The following is a 17,164-nucleotide window of genomic DNA, read 5'->3' on the forward strand; positions in this document are numbered from 1 at the left end:
TTAATCGATCCTCATGTAACAAGATTAACTTTTCACCTTGGTGAATAAGATGAATATCTTATTTTATTCTTTCTTTTCTGAATTCACGATTAAAAATCGTTAATTAAGTCCTTATCAAAATCTCTATCAATATATCGACCTTCTTTTTTTACCATATCAATATACCAACCCTAATGGGTTAATTTATACTAACTTTTTTGTTACATTTATACTTAAATTTTAAAATACCCCAGCATACTTTTCTGTAATAACAATTTCGGTGGTATTGCAGTGGAGTTTTTTTAACTTAAAAAAAACACAAGTTTTAGAAGCCAACTTTTTTTGTGATAAAGTAACATATCTCTTGGTAAAAAATAAATGTGCAATAATTTCATGACCTTATTTATAACACAGCTTTATTGGAAATTAGTTTTTATATACTGTCCATATACAAAATTTTACACAATTAATAAGAAATATAATAATATAAAATTTAAAATAATTATTTTTTTACTCAAAATAAATTATTATCTGAATAAAAAAACTTATAATTCACATAAATTTAGAGTATAATAATGATGGATTAACAGGATAAATTTTTTTATTGTTATTTAATTTCAAATTATAATTAGTATGATAAAAAGAAAATAATCGTTATCATAAGAAGAGATTTATGATTGAAACAAAGTATAAAATTAAGTTCAAAACCCTTTTTGTCGTAAACTTATTATAATTATTTATTGAGACGGTATGTTATTGAGACAAAAAGGGATCAGTGGAAGTGAAGGAGTTTAAGATATCTGGAGCAAAGTGTGTTGTTCTCTGTTTCGAAGCAGCGGAAACAAACATGTCGTGGTGTTACTGCGCTAAGCCTATGACTTTGCAGTTGCCGTTGCAATCAAGAGCAGCATCATCGTTCCATTCCCACGTTGGAGGAGTAACAGTAACATTCTCAACACTGTCTCTTCGACCCTCTTCTCCTCTTGTTCTGACCCACAACCTCCACTTCCAACCCAAACTCAAACGCGCTTCCACAACCATTCGCTGCTCCTCTGGTACTACTGCTACCCCTCTTTTTTCTTTCATGGGTTTTCATTTAAACACGCTAAAGTTTTAATCTTTATGGTTCCCATATGAATTGCATGCTTCAACTTTTCACAATTCAGCCCCACCCCTTTTGGGGAATACCTTCAATCTAATCAATTAAGTACCCCCTTTATTATCAAAATAATAATGATAATAGATTATGTTCCCGGTATCAATTTTTTTTACAAGATGCAGTTACTTCACTATTTTTTACTATATCTGTTTTTCAAACAGAATTGAAGTTTTATCTGATTAATTTGCTTACTAAAAGTTTGCACTAATTGGCAATGAGGTGAAACTCCAATCCTGATCCGAAAACAACAACAAAAACACTTTGCATGTGTTTGATTTCTATTTTCAAAAACTGTTTTTAGTTTTTAATATGCAAGTAGGTTGTTCAGATAGCTGGGGGAGGGTGGTGCAAGACACAGATGATAGTGTGGAATTGAGGGAGAGGTTAAACAAGATGAAACCAGAATAAGAAAATGAGGAAACAACTTTCAGCTGTTTCTGTTTTTTTTGTTTTTAAAACACTGGTTTTGGAAACAATTTTCTAACTAAATAGATTTTGGAGGGCAAGTCCTAGTGCAGTGGTGAGGTTGCGCCTTGCTGACTAGTTGGTTATGGGTTCCCCATACATTCACATAGCGAGGAGCCTTCTCACATTAGGATGAAAAATAGAGTGCTGACGCTGAGTTATGTTAAATTGTTTAAAAAAAACGATTTTTAAAATCAAAAGGTGAAAAGGGAATAAAAGAGACTCTTAAGATTTCAGAAGCAAAAATTATAACTTCGGGTTTTGGTTTGTTTCAGCGTTGACTCCTCAATTGAAGTCTACCTTGGATCAAGTTATTGCTTCAAATAAAGTAGTTGTGTTTATGAAGGGAACTAAAGACTTTCCACAGTGTGGATTCTCAAACACAGTGGTGCAAATATTGAAGTCTCTAAATGTGCCTTTTGAAACCATAAATGTGCTTGAAAATGACTTGTTGCGCCAAGGGCTGAAAGAGTACTCCAGTTGGCCTACCTTTCCTCAAGTCTACATAGAAGGAGAGTTTTTTGGTGGCTGTGATATCACTGTTGGTATGTAATATGTGTCTTAGGCTTTTGATTTCTATACTTAGTTAATTTTGCCTTCGTCATTACCTTGTTTTTCTGATGCTTATAATTTTATTTGCCTTAATAATTGAATCATTTAAACATGATTGTCATGAACCAGCTTATGCAATTTGCAAAAGTTTAAACTGTTAGATGAAGACATGTCAATAGTTTATTTTATATCTCTAATAATGACCAGCAGGGATACTAAATTAGTAGTTATAAATAAGAGAACCAATATAGACAAGTTAAAGCTTTGCATTTTACATTTGACCTAGGAAATATGAAGACCAAGTTGCTACTAGTAATTAACATCTTAAAACTTATGGAAACATTATTGGACAAAGCTTAGATGCAGTTCCTTAGGTGTTTTTGGTGTTGTTCTCCACTCAAAGTTGGAGTTTCACCTAAAAAATCTGCGTAATTCAGGTTTACATTAAAGGTTAACATAGGTTACAAAGATAAAACTAAATTCTGATAGGAGAACAAGTCCAAAAACACATGATAAATTGCATCTAAGTTTTGTCCAATATTTTTTTTTGGATTAGCCTACACTACAACTTCCTTCGCATTCTTTGGAGATTGAAAGTTCACTAGCTTGAACCTAAAAAGAAAGAGTCATTTTGATTGGTTTATTTAAATAAAAAATAAAAATGCCAGAGCTGACCTGATTGATTTAAATGTAACATGATGAAAGATTGTATTATTCGATAACAGAGACACTATTTTATAAACAGCTATTGCCAAAATGATACCTACAAAATGCTAGAGTACACTGCACATTAATCTTTATTTATTAGATTATTTTTACATATATGTACCTTAATTCCTTCCTAGCAATCAATTTGTAATAGCTGGGAAAAAATGTTCCTTTCAAATAGGTACCCCATCTGTCATCTGTTTACATTGCTGTTATAATTGACTGCATCAGAATCAGTTATCAGGTTTATCTTTTTTACATTAGATCGTAATACCATATCATTGCCATCACTAGATTTCTTGAAAATACTTGCCCTCCTCTCACTTTTTGTGTGGCTACAGATGCATATCAGAAGGGGGAATTGCAGGAGCTGTTGGAGAAGGCAATGTTGTCCTGAAGCTATGGAAGGAATGAGAGGACTTCCCAAGTTTGTACTTTGTAATCTTCCCCCTAAAGTTATACTGTGGCTCAGTGACAATGGACCAAATAAATTGTATGATGCATTTTGTGTCCACAATTGCCTATTATGATTACTGCAATACAAATATCCCGGTATTTGAGTACAAAACAGATAAGTCACAATTATACCCTTTATGAGTGCGCAATGTTAGTTGAGCATTCTCTAATAAAATTTATGCGCTAATTTGGGAATAAAAGTCATATTTACCACCAAGCATGGGAATCAACTAATGTGAGTTTGTTACATCTTGACCAAATGTCTCAAGTTCGAGGCTTGAATATGCAGTTGTGTTAAATACTTAGAAGGAGAGTTTTGCCGCTTATAATAATCTTATCTAGCTCGAAATGGAATATCTCCCATGTAGAACACTCATGATCTTGGAAAAAAAAGTCATATATTTAGTTGGATCTAGATGAATTTTATCCAAAGGAAAGAGTGTTTTTGTTAGTATTTTTCATTGAAAAATTGCCTTTCATTTTTTTTTTAAATGTATTCGTTTTCTTCAAATATTAATATTTATTCTGGTTTTAGGTCATGTCCATACTAATTGGTTGATAAATAATCTTTTTTTCTTCTTAAAAATGAGCTTGCTCATGTCAACTGGATCATATATGGTCAGATCGGGTGTTTTTATTCATTGATTTTAAAATTCTTAACCTGAATTATGGTTGGTAGGTTAGGTGTAGGTTAAGTGTAGTCAAGTAGAAAGGGTACAAGTGTCACGATCATTGAAAGGGCTGACATAACATTACTTATGCTCAAAATCACTACAGTCAAGACGTTATTTTCCAAACTTATGAACCAAGGATGCAGCGTCACTCTTGACAAAACACCAAGGACTAAATGCAGAGATGCTTCTATGATTTCATCATTTACTTGTAAAATATAAGGGGGAAAGTACAAACACAAGTGAAGCAAAATGCTTCCACTAATAACCAAGGAGGAAGAGTCATGCCCAATTTAGAAGCTAATGCTGACAACATAGGAATTAAAATATACCCACCCAAGCCCCTATGTCATTGAAATAAACGTTATTATCACTCAAATCTCAATGTCATTTTGAATCTTTGATGACCCTACAAACAGCTGTGACTATCTGTCTATTCCAAACCAGTAAAGGGAACATTCTTTTTGGATGCCATAGGTTGTATCTAGGGATGGCAATAGTATAGAATGAGTGAGTAATATCTCCCATCACTTCATGGGATGAAAATCCATTTCATACTCATCATGATACTCACATGAATATTCATCGAGTATCTACAAATTATATGAAATATTTGTTAAACTATAAAAATTTCAAAAACAAGTAATACATAAATAATTTTAAAACATATTTATACTTAAATAATCTCTGATGCCTCAATTTTCAAAACAAATTTTGAAACATGTTTTAGTTTTTGTATTTTAATTTCAAACTTTATTTTATATATAATTAGAAGCATTTAAGTATGAGCACAGGTACCTTATTACCCGACCCCACTCCATTAATATGAAAATAATTTTTACTCACAAGTTCCTATTAAGATATCCAAGTCTAACCCTAACGAGTTTTACCTATAAGTATCCATGTGTATGAATTTTTTTGTCATCTCTAGAGAGAGAGAGAGAGAGAGAGAGAGATTACGTTCTGAAGGACTATTCATTCACAACAGTAATGCCTGTAAGAACACGTTGGATGCTACTCTACTGTGCAGTGTGCACAAAACAAATCAATGGCTGTACAAGGTTATGTGAAATGAATATTGTCACCGAAAATCAACATGAAAGAACCAAAATCCCTTTTCTCACACAAATGTGGATCACAATGCTTAGTCCACACTTAGCAGCTTTAAATGTAGGAAGGAATATCTGGCCAGGAGTAGTAGAGAGGTCCATACAGCACATTCTTGAATTTGTATTTTGCAAAGATTTCCCAATCTTTTGTTCCGTTTGGTCAGTTTTCAATCAAGAATCAACTTCCATTGTGGAACATCCATGCTTGTAAAAACCATGGAACAATCTGAGTAAGGTGCACTGATAAAGGCTCCTGTTTGCAAAGATACCTAAGTTTCCTTGTTATTTACTGAAGAGTTTACTGAAGAAGTGTGCCTAGTTGAGGAAGAATTGAGCAGTGATTGTGCAGCTAATAATTTGTCCCTTAGCATGACATTATACTCGTACAAATTTTTTAGATTCTTCTGAATATCGGACAAGTCCATTTCAGAGCCACCCTTAATTTCTGCATTGCATTTGCATACAAGTTAATGCATATGAGAAGTAGCAAAAGCACTAACAAACAATTTTCACAACTTAGAAAATCAAGAAGTTATGCTAAATCATTAAGTAGCAGTTATTCAAACAATGTAGAAACGAGCTTCATAAACAACGGATGCAGCACTTAGCCGCGCATAGCCATGGAAGACATTTATGATGGTGAGAAAGTGGATCTAAGACTTGGTTTCAATTTTTGAAGCTTAGCAAAGTAACAAAAAAAAAACGATGTTCCGTTAAGTATGTCATGTTGTCATGTATTCGCTAACAACTAACAAGTAGACCTTTTAAGGGTATCATGTATCATCTAATAAGTATGGTGGTCAATATATCATGTAAAAGTATACTAATAATTATTAATCAGTAAGCTGGTATGAACTCAAATTAATTTGTACCTAGTGAAGGTGGAGGAGGAATGAATTTATCATCAATAATAGAAGATTCTTGAGACTGAGGGGAATCCAAGCATGAAACAGCATTCTGCTGCTTTGCCATATTCTCAGAATTCAATTTGGAATCATTTGTGGATCCAAGCGGCCTGCAGCTCGCTGACTGGAATACAAAACAATGAAAGATATTTAAAAATGCTTAGGTCCAACCCTTTTTTTAATAGAAAAACTAGCTACAAGCCAATAATGTTAACTACATACATAGATGACACGTGAAATGAGAGGAGTCTTGTCATGAGATGAGATAAGAGGAACATAATTTGACAATTGGATACTAGTGAAAACAGTACATTAGTCTGAATCTAAACCATAATTTATGACATTTTAAACAGCAATGTGACTTTTTAAAAGGTCCAATCTTGATTACTAAAATCCAAGGGCAACGAGAAAGATTAACTCCTCTCATCTCATGGTAAGCAATCCTTACATATGTTACATTCCCTACATAAATATATTACATAAAGCAACTAGTATAGTACTCTAGCCACTATAGTCCTTAGGACTTGGGAGTAACAGCAAAAAGAAACAAGGAAGAGAGGGATACCCCATAATCTTAGTGCAACCCAACAAAAGGACAAAACAAAAGGTAAAACAACTAAATATTTATAAGATATCAAGAAATGTGCTACCTTCAAGCCATTCATGGACCTAGATGGTTCCTAGACTTTACCGTGGACATATTGCAAGCAGTTATTTATGGCAACTAATTACTTTGGCAGCCACAAAGAGGCCAAGATATAATATTTTTGGCAGGTAAAATCTTTCAATTAGCCAACATGTCTTAAATGGTAGGAAGATTGTATTGGTTTGCCAAATGTAGAGTCAAAAGTGCAGCAACTGGTCATTTATTCTAAATAGAAATAAGAGAGGAAACGGGAAAAACACAATCCAGGTTCACTTGATCACTTCTGGAAAGTGGACTTTTAGACACTCACCAATAACAATGGTGTTAAACTTCCCAAATGCAGGCGAGATCAATAATGAAAAGCTTTACCTTGTTATCAGGTAAGCTAGGTTTCTGGTACAAACTTATAGAATCTTTTCTGCTTTTCAGCCTTCGTTTACGTGATGAACCACTACCACGAACTGAATGCAACATACATCCACCACAATCTGTTTCCTTTCCAGTGCTATTGTAGTTGTTGTCTATTGTAGGACAGCCGTAGGTGTACATTACATATTTCCTCAGCTGATTAAAAGAGGAAATATCAGTAATACAACTCAACGGTGAAGAAAGATAAAATTGAGCTAAAGGAAATTAATGTGAAATATAAAAGATGTTTGAATAAGTTGGCAAATAAATTACTTTGTCCCAATGTTCTTGAGCTTTACGCCGATTTCTAATTCTGCGCATAATGCTATCTTCATTTCTGAGCTTCTTTATCCTATACTCGCACTGTAATTCAATAGGTTAGGACAATATGGAATATAACTATGAAGAAGCTATGATTTAATCAGGCTACAGGCAATTAGAATCCATAACGATCAAATATCAATGATTCATTGCTAGAAATATATATATAGAATGTGCAGTCTTACAAGAAAATAATGTGAATTGCAAAAAGTAAACTCCTACAAAAAAAAATTCACATAAGAAGAAAATAACTATGCTCTCTAATTAGAATATGCATTGCATCTCTTCTTCTAGCAAATAGGCAGGCACAAAATAACTATGTTCTCAATGTAATAATTTTAAACTAAGAATCAGAACAACTTAAGCATGAAGTCTCGGTACAAAATTTAAGCTATATGTCATAAGTCAGAGCAAACACAAAGCAATGATACAGTCAAATAAGGTGTACATAAAGTGAGTTGACCATGTGAAGCTTTTTTTAGGAGAATGAAAACAAAGCGACAAAAGAACCAAATAGGAAGCATAGAGTGAGTAATTAGCTGTGTGAAGTCACTGTTTCAGAAGAATCAAACAAAGAAATGGAATAATCAAATAGAATACACTTTGTAGAACTCCAGTTCCTTTTTCATCCAACAATTTAAGTTTATTTGACTTTTCAATTTATTTTTTATGAGAATTGGTGAAAGAAAATCAGACAAAAAAAAATATGACTCATATCGGTGGTACAGAATCACACTAATTCATGCATGACTACATGGTTCAAAGTTGTTTGCAAGTCATCACATGATTCAAATCACAGTATTGCTGAATTGCACAGAAATGTGCAATTCTAACAACCATACATACCAATGAATTAAAAATTACAAGCACTAATGTATATCAAGAACTGGTAGTTTCCAATACTGATGTTATGTTGTTGAATACTTGAATATATAATCCTGGGTCACAGCCTAGCTCTACTACATAAAAAGATCAAGTCCTACTAGACTCCTAACCTAAACCACTGTACAGCATACAGTCTGTATGAAGGAAGTATACCTGTATCAACAGGTAGAAAAAGATGCCTATGCTAATACAATACAAGCCACCAAGGTCCGCAAGGAAGCTCACTGCAAATGAAAACAAAAAAGGATGGAATTACAAATAGTATGAAGCAACAACAGATATTGCCATAAATGGGTTAGCAAAGATATGACTATTGATTAGGCCTAGACCTGTACAAATCATAGAACTTATTAGTTTAACAAATTGATAATTTAACAATTCAGATTGTAGATATAGGTTATTCTCATTTTAGAAATTGAGATATAGAATGAAAGGAATTAGATATTTAAGGATCCAATGGTTAAACTTGACGGTGAAGAAGCTGGCTGATAGTGTCTAGTTTGTGAATGGATGAAGTTAGAAGGACAACAAATGACACTATGACACTAAGGAATGGAAGAAGGTAGCTCACAATGAAGTTATGAAGAAAACAACAATATTACATGACAAAAAGGCAACTTGAGTACTGCAAAGAGGAAGAGAAAGAAAGTCTAGAACTAACTAAATATAACTTTCTACAATAATTGTATACAGATAGCTTGTATATACAACATGCACAAAAAATACTTACCAGGACCCAAAATATTCTGTTTATCAATTTCCACAACATAATCAGAGAGAAAATTGATAAACAATGTAGTGTTGACTAGTCCATCAGTAGAACTTTCAAGGGATGCTCGAAGCTCATTAGTATCACGCAAAACTGAACCTGGGATGAACTCGTGAAATAAAGGCTGTATGAGCTTTAGCTCATGTAAATTATGATATATTCGAGGGAACAAATTGAATTTCACAATATTCGATTGATTCCCTCTGAATGTAACCGGGCTATCATCAAAATCACTCCCATTCTTTAGTGTTCCACTAACGAAACTCACATGTTTCTTAGCAATATCCATTGAAGTGAGTCTAAACTCAAAACCAACAGCAATGGCAGGACTATTGGGGAGATCAACAAACTGCCATGAAATGTACATGTGATCATAGATGACCTTGCAGTTTTTACACTTGAGTGCTATAGTTGGTCCCATGCTTGAGTTGTAACAAGAGTAGTTTGCTAAAGTCGAGAGAGGAACAACTCTTTGGTCAATGAAGCCAGGATTCCCCGTAACTATATTACCCAGATTACGTAGATTTGCACAGCTCATACTAGATACAGTTGTTATATTGAACTCCATGTCATTGATAAAAGAGGCTAATTCCGGTCCATTTGTTGCTCTGACATTGTGCACCTCAATTGATCTCTTTGATATGATCTGGTACAGCAACCTGGTGAAAGGTTGAGTCAAACCAAAGATACATGACACAGAGAAACGGGGAAATAAGACAAAAATAAAAGATCTTCATTAAATATCCTAACAATAAGGCGACATAAGGCAAAGGAGACTTACACGGCAAATAAACCAATAAATAGTATCCAACTTGCCATGGAGAAAGCTCCACCAAGTTCTGTTTTGCGTTTAGTGACCACTTTCTGATCATCCTACAAGGGAAAAAAAATGGAACCAATCAAGCATTTTTCATAAGTCAATAAGTATATGCCAATTGTTTTAAGTGTCTCTGATGAGTAGAACAAAATGGCATGAGAAGGATAATAGCTTATGGCACTAAAACAACAGATAACAATCAGATGACTGTGAGAGCATGCCTATGTTGCAATGCTGATTCTTCAGGAACAGCCACAAGCAATCATAACTGTTGAGTGTTGAACCAAACATTGTTAGTCCTACACATGAATCAAACCAAAGCATTTTTGCCATGCAGGCAACTTAGAAGAAAACGTAAATCCAACCAAATTTCAAGTTTTCAACCATAACAAACATGCATAATTAAGAAAAATATCAGGCAAGGCAAAGGACTCAATTTTCTTTATCTGTTCTGTTCATCATGACACCAATCAAGGTTATACTTAACCATAACATAACAGACCTTCTTTATACACAATAAATGATATTTAAAAATGGCTAAAACATATGTGATTTTGAGGTTGTCATTCAATCAGCATTAGAGATTCACCTCACTAATCCACATTTAAATTTGGCATACTTTAGGCTGAAATACAATTTTGGTCTCATTTTACATTTGTGAAATTTCGGTCCCATACTTCTAACTAAGGATTTTAGTCCCTAACTTTTACCAGATGTTAAAATTGGATCCACCATTAGTTTGACATCTAAAATTTAACAGAATTTACTGACATCAATCATCTCTTTAATTGACAGGTTGACAAATAAACTGATCAATGACATGAAAAACATTACACATAAATACTGCAAAATTCTAATAAAATCCATATTAGTATTTACGTGTTTCAATATATTAGAATTCTATATTGTTTTTTAAGAATATTCTAATATGTGAAATGTTTTCCATATTAGTTACACATCAACAATTAAGTGAGAGCAAATTTCGTTAAATTTTGGATGCCTAAGAAATCGAGGACCCAATTTTAATTAAGAATTGCATTAAATGCCGGTATATTAGAAAACAACACCAAAAATATCTAAACAACTACATTTAAATTTTATCCTTGAATAAAAAGACAAACTCAGAGATGAAATTGATTTGTGAAGCTAAACCTTCACCACAATTCACGAAACCAAAAAAAACACAACTAAACAAAACATAAGTCATTGGCCCGAGTGGTATTGGACTTCTTCTTAAGTAAGGCATCTGATTCAAGCCTTGCGGATTGAAAAACCTTATTGTGAGGGAAGAACCCCACTAAAGGTGGCTACTATGAAGATTAGTCACGGCAAAGCTAGTGGATACTCCGTATATATATATAAAAAAGCCAAAAAAACTAACCAGCCAGTGCCTTGTGGCAAAGCAAATATCCAACCTACTGATCCACCACCTGATCTTGAACCAAACATTCCTCCCATCACCCAGCTTCGTGCACCTCAGAAACACGCAGAACAGAAGCCACGAGAGAAGCATCACGAGCGTGACTTCCAAGAACACCGCCTGCGACTGCGTGAACTTCTTGATGGTGTCGAACGCGAAGAGCGTCTCGGGGAAGCTCAGCGCGTAGTAGTCAACGCCAGAATCGGTGAGGATTGTGGAATTCCCCTCGTAGAGCACGCACGTGTTCCTCACGTGCTGTAGCACGTGACCGGGGGTGCACGCGCAGAGGGTGGTGTTGAAGTTGAAGGAATTCGCGGGGCACGACGCCATTGGAGCTGAAGAATTTGAGATCTAACGATGTGACACCCTTTGGAATTGTGAGTGACCCAGTTGAGAATGGATTGAAAAGAGATGAACTTTATGGAGAATTTGAGGGTAGGAAGAGGAAACATGAAATGGGGTGGATCATGTTTTTGTTGAAACGGTGAAGAACAGCGTGGAAAGAACAGGACAGAACAGAGCAGAACAGGGGGGAAAGTGTGTTTTGTTGTCTTGGTTTCTTCGTGGTTAAGCAGTGGCTATGGGATGTTTGTGCTGAGGGAAGAGAGAACTGAAGAGAGAAGAAAAGAATTGATTATTTTGATGATTGAGTTGGATGCTTTTTAGCTGGGTTTTGTTTTGTAACGTGGTTTTGTTGTTCTTGCTGTGGTAATCATGTGTGCTTTGTATTCGTTTGTGGTTTTAATTTTAAGGATGAGTTAAAATTTTGTATTTTTGTAGTATCTATCTTTCTGAAAAGGAAATAAGAGGGACGCGATTACATTAATGCTATGTACCCCAAAAAAATTTTGCTACGTTTGGTAGGGAAGAAGAAGAAAAACTTTCCCGTTGAATAATGATTTTTTTTTAGTTCAAAGTAACATTATAAATATATTGAATTTTATATTTTTTTAACATTCTGATTCATAAAAAAAATAGATTCTTGATTAATTCAAAAGTACGACTGAAAAGTAAAATGTAATAAATAAATTATTTTTGTATATCCGAACATTCAATATTAACATAAGCATGTTAATAACTTATGTCCAACCACTTAATTAATAAAATTTTGTATGAAAATATTTATTAAGAATTGTTTATAATTAAAATAAACAAATACTCAATTGTTTTGCTCATGATTAATCTCAAAACCAAGACCTATTTTTGTTGTAGGTATAAAAAAGTCAAAAGATCAAAATAAAAGTTAAAAAACATAAAATAATATTTTTATGTATTATGATCATATAAAATTTTAATATTAATATCAATATCCACATACCATTAATTCCTTTTTGTTTTATAAAAGTTTGATGTAACTTTTCGACAACTTTTAATGTTATTCTCACGTTTGAATTAGAATTTTGCCTCAGAATTTTATGTTAATCTTTAATTTAAATTCTTTAAAGCTTTGTAAAGCTATAATCGAGAATTAGTTTTAATTGAATGATATTATATAAAATAAATATTTATTTAGTGCAATGTACAGTCTAAAAATATTAGTATATAATAAATTTATTCATTTTATTATAATTATTATAAAAATTATATTGGTTACTATCATTTTTAATTAATTGATAATATAAAAAAATTAACACTTAATTTTAAAAATATTTATAAATTCTTCTTATTTTTGTATTTTTCTTCAAAGCAATCATTGTTTGTTCCGGAACACATGTCTCCTCTCCACTAGTTTTTGGTATATGCAATAGGAATATCATGCTCTATGTGTTTATTAGCCGCCGCTTACCACGATTTATAAATTATAGGAAAGTGACACGTATTATTATTGTAATACTAATGATAATAATAATAAAAAGATATTATTCTGTCAAAAAATAATAATAATAAATATATCATTGTATTCTAATAAAATACAATAACAATACAAGAATTCAATACAAAGCATAATATATATACTAAAATATATAATAAAAATATAATATATATTATGATAAAGATTTATATTATGCATAAAAATTTTAATTTTCATTTTGCAAGATAAAACGAAATTTAAATTGATATGTATAAGTTTTGTAGTCTATATATTTTAAAAGAGGCTTGTTAATTTAATACACACTTGTTTTAAGAAAGAATATATTAAAAAATTATATATTTGAATGTATTTAAAAAAATCAAAGTTATAACGGTTAATACACCTTATCTAAGTTTTAAAAAATACGTAAGAATATATAAGCAATCATGAAAATTATAGCTTATTTTTTAGGAAGCACGTGTATAGAAGATACAACTTTATTTATCTTTAAGTTATAGGGTGCTAATATAATCTTTTAAAAAAATAGTAATTGTCTATTTGCAAATTTCATTTTGAAACTATCAAATTTAAAAATCCATTTTTTATTACTATTCACATAAATATTGACTAATTTTATCAATTTTATCTTCTATTTTTTAGTTGTGACTTAACTTAATTTTTTTGTTGTTTATTTTGCTCAGATATTCCTTTTGAAAGGAACACAAAAATAAACTCCTCTAACACGTTATCTAATAAAATTAACTTTTAGTACAATCAAACTTTATACATATTCACTAATTAGTGATGAACGAAAGTCATAAATTATTGCTGCACTTTAGTAATGAAGAGCATTATTGGCTTTAGCTTGAAGGATTCGTAAATAGATTTGTATGAGAGAAAGAAGTAACTAGAAAAATATAGATTATTATAATACGATTCTTCTAGAGGGATCATTTAAAGTGTATTATTACATGATAATGATTCTAATTTTTCATGAATTTCTCATTTATCACTTAACGACACATATATAAAAAGTCAATCTCACTTGTTCTTACTAGTGGAAAACGAGTTACCTCACATATTGAGTTAGACTAATGGGGATTGCGAGCTATAACAAGCGGGCCAAAAAAAGTCTAAATTCAATTCAAAACTCTAAAATGAAGAGTGTTGCTAGATGCACTCAGCATTCTTTGAAAATGACAAAACTACCCCTACTAATTTCTCTCCTTATGGATCAAGTTGATCCGTAAAAGACTTACGGATCAAGTTGATCCGTAAGTCTTAAAAATTAACTTACGGATCAATTTGATCCGTAAGGGATATTTCTGTCTTTTTGTAGTTAGTGCTGTGTGCATCAGCAGTAATGTTGAGTGCACCTAACAACACTCTAAAATGAATTCCAATGTTTACAAGATTTTGCAAGGCTAAGTCTGCACTGAGCTATAACTAAATGGACTAAAAGTACTCACATTTAATTTAAGCTCAAAATTTTAAATTTAAACCCTACATTTTAACGGGTGAGTTTGAGCCAACCCAACTAATCCAACTCATTTTTGTCATCTTTGTTTGCTCTTTTCTAACCACTTATTCTTTCTTTCACAATGAAACAAAATCTTAATAAAGAGTTTCCTTCCTGGCTCTTTCAATCTCAATATCATGCTCCATGCATTCCTTCTTCCTCAATTTTATTAGATATGTCGATTATTTTATTTTATTTTTCATTTTTTTCTCTTTTGAATATATATATATATTTTTTATTTGCTCAATCATATCATAAATTAGTAGTGTAAGATATTTATATTGTCGATCAACCATACCATAAATTAGTAATAAACTCTCTAGCACACTTAATTAAAATTTATTAAAAATCACAGTTTTATTAAATTCTACTCATAAAATTATAACGTCTACCAACAAATTTTAATCAAGAATAAAAAGTTATTAGGAGTGTTTTAGGAAGAATGTTGTTAATACTTCTCATTATGTTATTATATTATTAAAAATCGTAAACAATCACTTTAAAAATCATTATCTAATTTGTTGGTTGTATATAACACATTGCATTAAAATTAATGCCTTAAATTTAAACATGTTCTATCAAATTGATGAACTTAGCAAATCTAGTAGTATTATATTTGATGAAGTTATAAGAGTATTTACTGTTTTATTTAGTCAACACGCTAATGTTTAAATTCAAGGACTAAAATTATAAGGATTAGGACTAATGATGTATTGTTCTTTCAATAATGAAACAATCTTCTATAAAATATTGCTGAAATCTGAGCTGAAGAGTAATCAAAACATTAATTCAAAATTGTAAACCAAACATGCCAAATTATAGGCAAAACTTTATTGTTTTGACATTTAATAAATACACACATCCGAAGTAAAATTTGAAATTAGAGGTCTCTCCTACTACGGGCAAGATCACTTGTAAAATCATCATCTTTTTCACACTGTTCCAAGAATTTTTATAACCAGGTTTATAAGCAACAACAAGACGTAGGTACTTCGCAGCTTCGGCCTTTTGACCTGCATCAAATAGAGTGCTGCATATCCAACCAATCCAATCCAATGAGCAAGATAGAAATAGCTGTGTTTGAAGGGGGAATTTCAACACTAAGAACCTGTTTGGATAAGTTTCTCTAGAAGCTCTTCAAGGAGAAAAAAATAAGAAAAAAATAATGAAACAAGTTTTTCCATAAACTAAAATGAGCTTTCCATTTGTTAACCATTAACTAATTTGTATATGTCTTCTCATTTTTAAAGAAGTTATATGAGAAAACTTTTACAAATTAGCTATGGAGAGTTCATTTTGACTTATAAAAAACTCATATCATTATTTCTTCTTCACAGTGTATTTAATCAACACTGAGTTTAGACCATTTAATTATTATTAACTGTTTTACACTTTGAGAGTTAATTTAATGATTAAAAAATTAATGAGATGACACTAATTTTTAGACGAAAAAAAGAGTTTGTTCTTTTCTTTGTATGGCCACGCAATGATGCAATGGCACCGGATTACAGAAACACTGACCTGGATCAAAGAAAGCTTTTGCTTCCAATGCAAATTCCAATATTCAGGTTTCAAAATTTCATAAAGGTAAAAAAAAGGGGGGGAAGAAAGATGCAAGTAAGAAGAAGGGGAAAAAAGGTGAGACAAAAGTGTGACTGATCTAGCAAATTAGGGTGGACTGTTAGGGCAAAGGAATTTCTCACAGTACCAAACCCTACGGATGGTCTGATTTTTGTCCCTTAAAAGCTGCATGCCTCCCCATTGTCGCTATGCTATCTCTCAACTCTATCATGTCATGTTTCAACAAACAAATAGAAGGCCAAAAAGAAAAACACTAACCTAATAAAAAATTTGGATTACCACAACATTACGTAGATATATATTTATTAGTTTTATTGATGATTGTTTTTTGTTAATAAATTAAATTAATTATTTTTAGTAAAATTTCCTTCCCTCTTAATCATATTCTCAATTTAAAATTTATTTAAAGATATCAAACTCAATTCGATCTATTGGATCAATGACTTGTTACCTAATAATAAAATTTCATTGTCAGCAAACAACACTCAACAGAACTAAAAAGAAATAAAAAGTACATAATAAAGGTGCATGTCCTAGCTATTAAAATAATGTAATAATCATGGGCTTAAAAATGCAATTAATCACGGGCGTTATCATCAGTGTCCTGTGTAATGTATATATTTTTGGATTTGGATTGGATCACAATGGTTAAAGTGCAAATCGTTATGTGGCGAATTGAACACGTACATATTTGAAAAGAAATTAAAACTACCGGTACGGTATATAATATAATTTTAAAAAGGATTTGATTTCCATATAGCTGCTAGTCAATGTAATTTTTTTTAGTTTAATACCACAAGAACATCAATGTAATTTTTTTAGCTTATAAGGTTATAAAAATTATAAGAATCTTCAAGGAATAGATTTTTAATATTTTATATATTTGATCATGGATATATTTTTAAGGGAAGGGCGTGAGACAAAGAAAAATTTGAACACGATATATACTGTACAATGAAAACACATGAGGTACTCACTTTCCCTAATGATAAAAGCTACATG

At 31.8% G+C, this 17,164-nt stretch overlaps 2 protein-coding genes across 4 annotated transcripts; one reads left to right on the forward strand and one right to left on the reverse strand.

The window, feature by feature from the left end:
* The first annotated feature begins 730 nt into the window (after positions 1 to 730).
* LOC114394529 (monothiol glutaredoxin-S14, chloroplastic-like) lies at positions 731 to 3,455 on the forward strand. Of its 2 annotated transcripts, XM_028356136.1 has the most exons (4): positions 731 to 1,034; positions 1,879 to 2,148; positions 3,045 to 3,107; positions 3,205 to 3,455. In XM_028356136.1, the coding sequence occupies exons 1-3, from the start codon at positions 827 to 829 to the stop codon at positions 3,083 to 3,085; spliced, it is 519 nt and encodes a 172-aa protein (XP_028211937.1). In that variant the 5' UTR covers positions 731 to 826; the 3' UTR covers positions 3,086 to 3,107; positions 3,205 to 3,455. The 2 variants fall into 2 exon arrangements, with proteins under 2 accessions (XP_028211937.1, XP_028211936.1); XM_028356135.1 differs by lacking the exon at positions 3,045 to 3,107 and having other exon boundaries at positions 734 to 1,034.
* Positions 3,456 to 4,946: 1,491 nt separating this feature from the next.
* Positions 4,947 to 12,079, reverse strand: LOC114396767. 2 transcript variants are annotated; one of them, XM_028358916.1, is made up of 8 exons: positions 11,232 to 12,070; positions 9,815 to 9,906; positions 8,995 to 9,692; positions 8,418 to 8,488; positions 7,332 to 7,421; positions 7,020 to 7,214; positions 5,972 to 6,128; positions 4,947 to 5,544 (listed from the first exon to the last, which is right to left on the reverse strand). In XM_028358916.1, the coding sequence occupies exons 1-8, from the start codon at positions 11,598 to 11,600 to the stop codon at positions 5,369 to 5,371; spliced, it is 1,848 nt and encodes a 615-aa protein (XP_028214717.1). In that variant the 5' UTR covers positions 11,601 to 12,070; the 3' UTR covers positions 4,947 to 5,368. The 2 variants fall into 2 exon arrangements, with proteins under 2 accessions (XP_028214717.1, XP_028214718.1); XM_028358917.1 differs by lacking the exon at positions 4,947 to 5,544 and having other exon boundaries at positions 6,012 to 6,128; positions 6,961 to 7,214; positions 11,232 to 12,079.
* Between the last annotated feature and the right edge of the window lie 5,085 nt (positions 12,080 to 17,164).

The sequence above is a fragment of the Glycine soja genome, chromosome 18 (genome assembly GCF_004193775.1).
Source record: "Glycine soja cultivar W05 chromosome 18, ASM419377v2, whole genome shotgun sequence".
Lineage (NCBI taxonomy): Eukaryota > Viridiplantae > Streptophyta > Magnoliopsida > Fabales > Fabaceae > Glycine > Glycine soja.